The following is a 7,748-nucleotide window of genomic DNA, read 5'->3' on the forward strand; positions in this document are numbered from 1 at the left end:
GTTTGTGTCAACGAGCGTCTGTGATTATTATTGTTAATAAGTGTAAGAATTGACTACAATATTAATTTGCGTTTATAAAATCGCTTTGCTGATTTACACAGCGTGCACGCCGGTATTCACGTTTATATCTCCACATACAGTAAACTACGGTTATAACGAACACGCTTATAACGAACTGACGGATATAACGAACTTACCTTTTTGGTCCCGACTATTTGCAGTAGTTATGCTGAATATATGCTTATAACGAACTACGGTTATAACGAACTAAAATTAGTAGTCCCTTTGAGTTCGTTATAACCGTAATTTACTGTATCTCATTTCTTAAACCCCAATAGTCCATACAAGGCGCTGATGTAGAAACTGTTCGATGCCGAGAGTGTTCAAACAAACAGTAGCTCCAGGGCACGGAGAGGATTCTTAACACCTATTCAAGCGCGGAGATGAGTGTAAGGCGTCCACACACTTGATCTAGTTGTCTTGGGTTAAGGGTAACGAAACTAATTATACCAGGTAGGGAGTGTTCACTGTTATCTTTACTTTAGACTACGTGGGGTTGAGGACGGAGTGGGGGCGTCCACCGCTTAACGTTTACGGGCTATGACAAAAACAACAAGTTAGTTTATCATAACCATTAAAAAATAAGACATGAGGATAGTATAGCCAAGTCCTGGTCAACTCAACTGTCCAGGGAGATGAGATACACTGTCGATGTGGTCCAGCAGCTACTGGTCTCCCCTGATAAACTGGTCCTCAGCCCTCTTCAGTCTCCGATCTACATCATCTCGTGTGCCTGGCGACGCTGAGATTATTGTTGATCAAGTTCAACTGTGGACGTCCTGCTTGACCAGCAACTAGTGTTATACGTACAAATTCACCCGAGCGTGGCGACTTGTAAGACATAACGGATTTAAGGGGGAATCTCACATGGGACATACGGCACAACTTTGTTTGTTCGTTCGATTGTTGTTTAACGCCGCGCTTAGCGATATTCCAGCTATATAATGGTGGGATGTAAATAATCGTGTCTGGACCAGACAATCCAGTGATTGACATCATGCGCATCGATCCACGTAATTGGGATAAGATGACATGCAAGTCAGCGAGCCTGACCACCCCATCCCGTTAGTCGCCTCTTACGACAAGCATAGGTTGCCGAAGACCAATTCTAACCCGGAATCTTCACGTGTCACATACCACATGAGTCATATGACACAACTAATCATAATCACAGAAACAATTTGATAGCAAGTGGAATTAATACCATATGGAATCTCCCAGGCTCAAAGGATTTGCTTGAACGTGTGCAATCTCAGAAAGGAATCACATTTGATTTTTCAACGTTGTACACCACTATTCCTAGTGACAAAGGGAAAATGTCATTCCTTCATCCTTGGAATATTTGTTATTAAACTTAGATACAGACCCTAGATACAGGTATGGTGATCGGAAGAAATGTTCCAGGAAAAGAGTTACAGATATTTTTTACAGATTTGGGTGGAAAAATACGTTACAGGAAAAAAAAGCTTCATACTCAAATTATATATAGCATTTATGACATTTTATTGGATACACAGTGAGTTACATACACAGCATAATACACGGTGTTCCATACCAAGTCCAATGCTGCTTGTGAAGTCTGATATTCCACCTACGTGCTCCTCTAACTCCTTGCCAATTTGCACGACAGAGTTTCAGTCTTCCACAATGTCCGAACACAGACTCCCGTGGTTCTTGCGCCCGCAAATTAACCGCCCTTGATTTGGATTAACATTTTACCGACCAATCAAACGTTGACATAATGAGAAGGGAAAGAGTAAGGGAGGTAACTCGTACAATTTCATCAAAATAACATCTTAGTTCTCGCTACCGCTAAACAAAGATCTGAGGACATCCCATTACAGGTCACATTAGACCGACCAATGGAATGACAGACAAGAAGTCGACATTAGACAAGCAGAAGGCAGCTTTCTCGTGCTTTAGGATACTAGATTCAAACTGTCGACTACCCTTCGAAACATTTTTTGACAAATTCTCGATTAAGAGTTTGAAATCTGAGCAAAAGAACATTCTGGAATGGCCTAGATTGTGTGGATTCAGTCATAAAGACCGTAACTGTTGTTCGGAATACCCCGTGGTAAATTTGTCAAGGTCCAGATCAGAAAACACACACAGACTGTCACTTTCTCGATCTAATAAGCTACGCTTTGATTGGTCGGGATGAAAGGTCGCACTGACGTGACCCGTAATGGAATGTCCTCAGATTTTTGCTTAGCAGTAGCAAGAAGTAAGATGTGACTTTAATGAGACTGAAAACTCGTATTACCTAGAAACCAAAGATCCCGCCGGTTTTAATGGATACGAAGACATCGTTTCCATCAAAAAGATGTTTGAGGCCTTTGGCGCGCAAGTCAATGCTAAATTTCTCCCAAACTCGATCGTAATCAATGAAACTGGCCAACTGAATCTGGTTTGTAACTCGCATTCTCATTGGTCCGTTAGACCCAGTAGCATAGCCAATCAAATTGGCAGATGGAAATCAAAGGCGGGTAATTTCAGATAGCGAGAACTACGGGTTTGAATGCAGGGGTTATTGTATGTTTATCGAAATGCCCTTGAGATATAGAGGATGATATTCATGCGAATTGGCACTTTTGTTTGAGACCAAATTCTCGAGTAAAGTTTAATCATTATAGAATGAAGATATAAAACGGCAAGGTTGATTGCTGAACTTGTGTCACTGATGTTGATTTTCCAATTGGCGTATGAGTCTGTTGTAGACTTCAACCTCTCCGTCGTATCCATTGTCTTCTACAGCCTCCAGCTGGGAGATGTAAGCTTGGGGTAAGCCGCTTTGTTTCGCCCCCCTCACAATCACATCCTTGTACTGCGGGGAGGGTGAATGTGCAATGTCATACTCCCCGTCCAGCTCGTACGTCCGACACGTGTGCGTTGCGCCGTCGGGTGTCGTTACTGTCACGGTCCGGCGCTGGTATGTTTTTTCCTGTCTGACATGTGATCCAAACATACACATTAGTTAAGTTTCATTTGTCATAAATATAAACATGTAAGTAATTTCAACTTCCCGCGCTATTAACATGGTTGTTAGTCAACACGCTCAGCAATATTCCAGCTGTATTATGGCGGCTTGATAGTGATGGAGTCTGAACCAGACAATCCAGTGATTGATATTATGAACAATGCCCCACGTTGTCAGGGAACAAAGTCGCATTATCAGCCAGGTCACCTAGCATGAAAACCGAATCCATGAACCGCCTCTTACAACAAGCAAATGGTTCTGGGTATCCCAACACACAAACACAAGACAAATAGAACGATTCATAAGTTATACTCGGGAAACGATGCCCAAACCTTTAGATATCACGATGCCCAAACTTTTAGATATCACGATACCCAAACCTTTAGATATCATGATTCCCAAACCTTTAGATATCACGATGCCCAAACCTTTAAATATCACGATGCCCAAACATTTAGATATCACGATACACAAACCTTTAGATATCACGATGCCCAAACATTTAGATATCACGATGCCCAAACCTTTAGATATCACGATGCCCAAACCTTTAGATATCACGATTCCCAAACCTTTAGATATCACGATGCCCAAACCTTTAGATATCACGACGCCCAAACCTTTAGATATCATGATACCAAAACATTTAGATATCACGATACACAAACCTTTAGATATCACGATGCCCAAACCTTTAGATATCACGATACCCAAACCTTTAGATATCACGATGCCCAAACCTTTTTAGGCCACAAAAGCTGATCCGGTCGTCAGAGAAAGACTACTAAGGGCAATGAAAATCAACACTACTAATGATTTCACGACCTTTCATTGATGTATCTAAATTGAGACTGACCCCTTCCCATGTGCACGGAGGAATTGCATGGTGGACGTGTAATGTCTCGGGTGTGTTGGGGCGTGAGGTGTTGGTTCCGGCACCACTCTATCTCTGGCAGTCCTTTTCCACAGCATTCCTTTGTTGTGACGACCGATCATATGTTTAATGATCCCCTACTTTCTTTCAGCGAGTGAATGTGTGAAGCCCGCCTTTAACAGTCTTCCAGTTATATCACGGCGTGTCAGCTTATTAGGGGAGGAAAGCCCGAAGTGATGCAGGTCTCAGACGTTTACCACTTCGGTGAAACCCACAAGCACGGGTATGGTGCTGACAAACCTAGAAATATTATCGGGACAAACCAGGATTCGAACCCACGATCATAGGTTTCTGGCGTGCCCAAGGGACGCAACACTGCACAGCGAATTGTAGCGCCTTCGACGACTGGGCCACTCGTGCCCCCTACTTTCTTTGAAGAGTAAATTTGGATCCATAAGTATTTAAAGCTAAGTGGTATTATCTTACCATGAAGGTCAACAATTGGTACTCACCTGTCCAGATTGTCGCTGTCGGCCATATCAAGCTGCCATATGACGCCCCAGACACTGGATCCAGGACAACTCCTGATGGTGGCGGGCGCACCCGCCCACAGCGTCTTGTTGATGTCATATGGTGCATCAAACGTCAGGCGGTAGTCCTACAAATTAATGAAACATACTAAAGTTATAACTAAATACATTAGTTACACACAGTATATGCATACTGGACAGGAACTGGACAGTCAAAGATGAGACGAAACTCCTGAGTTGTCATGTGTGTTTGTTTGTTGTTTAACTCTGTACTCAACAATATTCCAGCTATATGACGGCGGGCCGTAAATAATCAAGTCTGGACCAGACAATCCAGCGATGGACATCATGAGCATCGATCTCAGAATAACCCACACTGTTACCCCCAATGTCATAGCGTTTTCACAGACCAATACACGAAACTGTGGCAACAGGATCATTGACCCTGCCCGCCCAATCCGTTTAATACCTCGTGCGACCAACATTGGTTGGCAGGGGACCTGTTCGTTCGAATCCGAATTATCCCACGACTCACAACTATTCGTACGTCAATAGTGAAGTTCGGACATAACGATTTCAAAGGCGCTACGGTTGATTGAGCGCTCGGCTCACACCCATCTTACAGCAACTTGACGAACACATGTTGTAACCGATAGTTTGCAAAATGGTTTTATGGCAGATTTGAGGAGGACATTTCTAAATTTGTGACCGAAATGGTGTAGTTCCCTATTGTGACTTGAACCATGTGATCCAGTGTTTATTGAGCTTACAATTGACGTGCCTTTGCAAGTGTTTGTGACGGGTGCCAACGGTGGGGCAGGATACGCTCACCGTTTCGAGAACATATGGTATCATCACAATTTGAAATGATTCATAAACACATGCTCATGATATATTTTGAATCGTACAATGGACTCTGCTTTCAAAAATGATTTCCAATTATTTTTGAAAGGTTTTGTTGCATATATGTACATGCATGGCATAAGGGCGTGTCATATTGGTCTTGCTATCAATCACTATTTGTCTGGCACAGAATCGAATATTTACAGAGTATTATTCTGTGAAACTCACTTGGATTACGCTGTGGATCGCGCAGATGTTGCCCTATGCAGACACGACAGTGGATCTTTCAGAAAGTTATCAATGTCAAGTAATAAATAAAATACTAAACTCGCTCCCGTGTCATACCAATTTCACGAACCCATTCTTGCCGTAAAAGGCGACTAACGGGATCGGGTGGTCAGGCCCATTGACTTGGTTGAAGCATGTCATCGATCCCAATTGCGCGGATAGATGCTCATGATATTAATCACTGGATTGTCTGGTCCAGACTCGATTATTTACAGGCCGCCGTCATATAGCTGGCATATTGTTGAGTGTGGCGTAAAACAACAAACCAATTTCACGAAACGCGTGAATTATTCTGGTATCTGACTAGATTTCGCTTGTCAGATACCAGAACTATTCACTTTCATAAAATTGGTATTAAACAGAAACTCGTTAAGTGTTCTATATACAATACCTCTGCACGTGGTGTGAAATAACATTCAGTTACTTGTGGCCAAATAATATCAAAATGTCTTGTAGAATGAAGCGAAAGAGAGAGGACGTGATCCCAACGTCAACTGCGTGTAAAAGATTGTTCAAAACCCGAGAGAGGGGACCAAATCCTATCAACTGCGTGTAAAATGATATTTCAAAGCACGAGGGACTGGGCCAGATCCCAACGTGAACAGCCTGTAAACGGATTGTAGAACGAGTGGAGAAAATCCCTCCGTCAGTTGCATGTATATAATGATTGCAGCACGATGGAGGGAAACAAAACAACGCGGATTATTCATGACCTTTACTTACAGCTTTTTGTCAGATAATAATAAGATCATGATAGCTTTTCCCTCACGCCCTAAATACCTAACACCGGAAAACATTCCCTGGAGGGCAAACACACCTAAACACGCCTTGATGTAGATACCAAAAGCAATGAACTGGTCCACTGGAGAGAAAAGACTTGTGAAGTTTGTTTGTGAACACTGTTTGGGTCTAATACTCACATTCAGTCGGGCTGTGTGAATGAACTGCGCTGTGGGGTTGTTTAACAGTATTCTCTCCCTTAGAATGTTACTGCCGTACGCAAAGTACAGGAAGCGTTTAGCCATGTTAGAGTACGACCCTCGACGAGGAATGTGACGGACCGACCCATACAAGAGGTGTCTCGCTTATGTTGCACAAGCTTGACTCACCACATTCCTAGTGATCGAATACACTTAAATCACACATCACTGCACCACTTTATCGTGCTACAAACATGATAGACTACATATGGTTGCCTTCATTACAATTATTCAAGCGGACAGATTGTGGAAAATCTCGACTTACCGTCCTAATGGTTTATTACTTGTACGCGTGTTCAAACGTAATGGTGGTAGAATAAGTTGGGTGAACAATGATCTTATATTACTGGAAATCTGTAATGAAATACGAATATTTGGATCGACTTGCGATCACATTCCATTATCTGTGGTTGATGATGAACAAGCTGTCAAGCTAAGGCAACAGTAGTGCCCTCGTTTATACACACATTTTCAGGTGAGGTGAGGTGAGGAGAAATTGGGTTTAACGTCGCGTCCAAGATTATTGCACTTATATAGCGACGTGGCTGCTTGTACTAGTCCGGACCGATGCTGATTTATAGTGGTAGCCCACTGAGATACCATGCCGCAGTTTAACATGAATACCTCACTCAGACACAATATACTGACTCCGAGCCAATCAGTCCTTGTGTTAGCCCCTTAATGCCGAGCGCCAGACAGGGTAACAACAAGTACCATCTTTTAACGTCTTTTGGTATGACGCGGCCGGGGATCGAACCCCTGACCTTCCGCTCACACTTTGAATTCAGGGCGCAGGTACATTGATACACAAAGCTCTTTTAGACCCTTCACCAGAAAAGTATGTATCACAGTTTTAAATATATTTCAGGATGTTATATTTTATATTTGTATGAATACCATAGCATTATTGCATAACGTTTCTTTTAATATTGGTAAGAAAACGTACAACTTTCTGCATAACAACTTCTCGTTTATTACAAATAGAAACGCTTCGATGTAGATTCTTACACCGTTGTCAAGCTGGAGTTGGGTTTGACGCCGCTTTTAACAGTATTCCAGTTATATCACGGCGTGTCAGCTTAATGTGGGAGGAAAGCCCAAAGTGATGCAGGTCTCAGACGTTTACCACTTCGGTGAAACCCACGAGCACGGATATGGTGCTGACAAACCTAGAAACATAATCGGGGCGAACC

General features: G+C 42.7%; 1 protein-coding gene across 1 annotated transcript; it reads right to left on the reverse strand.

The window, feature by feature from the left end:
• Positions 1–2,597: 2,597 nt before the first annotated feature.
• On the reverse strand, positions 2,598–6,600 carry LOC139445102 (gamma-glutamylcyclotransferase-like). Its single transcript, XM_071226196.1, has 3 exons — positions 6,496–6,600; positions 4,427–4,572; positions 2,598–3,008 (listed from the first exon to the last, which is right to left on the reverse strand). The coding sequence occupies exons 1-3, from the start codon at positions 6,598–6,600 to the stop codon at positions 2,738–2,740; spliced, it is 522 nt and encodes a 173-aa protein (XP_071082297.1). The 3' UTR covers positions 2,598–2,737.
• Positions 6,601–7,748: the final 1,148 nt, after the last annotated feature.

The sequence above is a fragment of the Haliotis cracherodii genome, unplaced genomic scaffold (assembly GCF_022045235.1).
Source record: "Haliotis cracherodii isolate W230 unplaced genomic scaffold, xgHalCrac1.p SCAF_10, whole genome shotgun sequence".
Lineage (NCBI taxonomy): Eukaryota > Metazoa > Mollusca > Gastropoda > Lepetellida > Haliotidae > Haliotis > Haliotis cracherodii.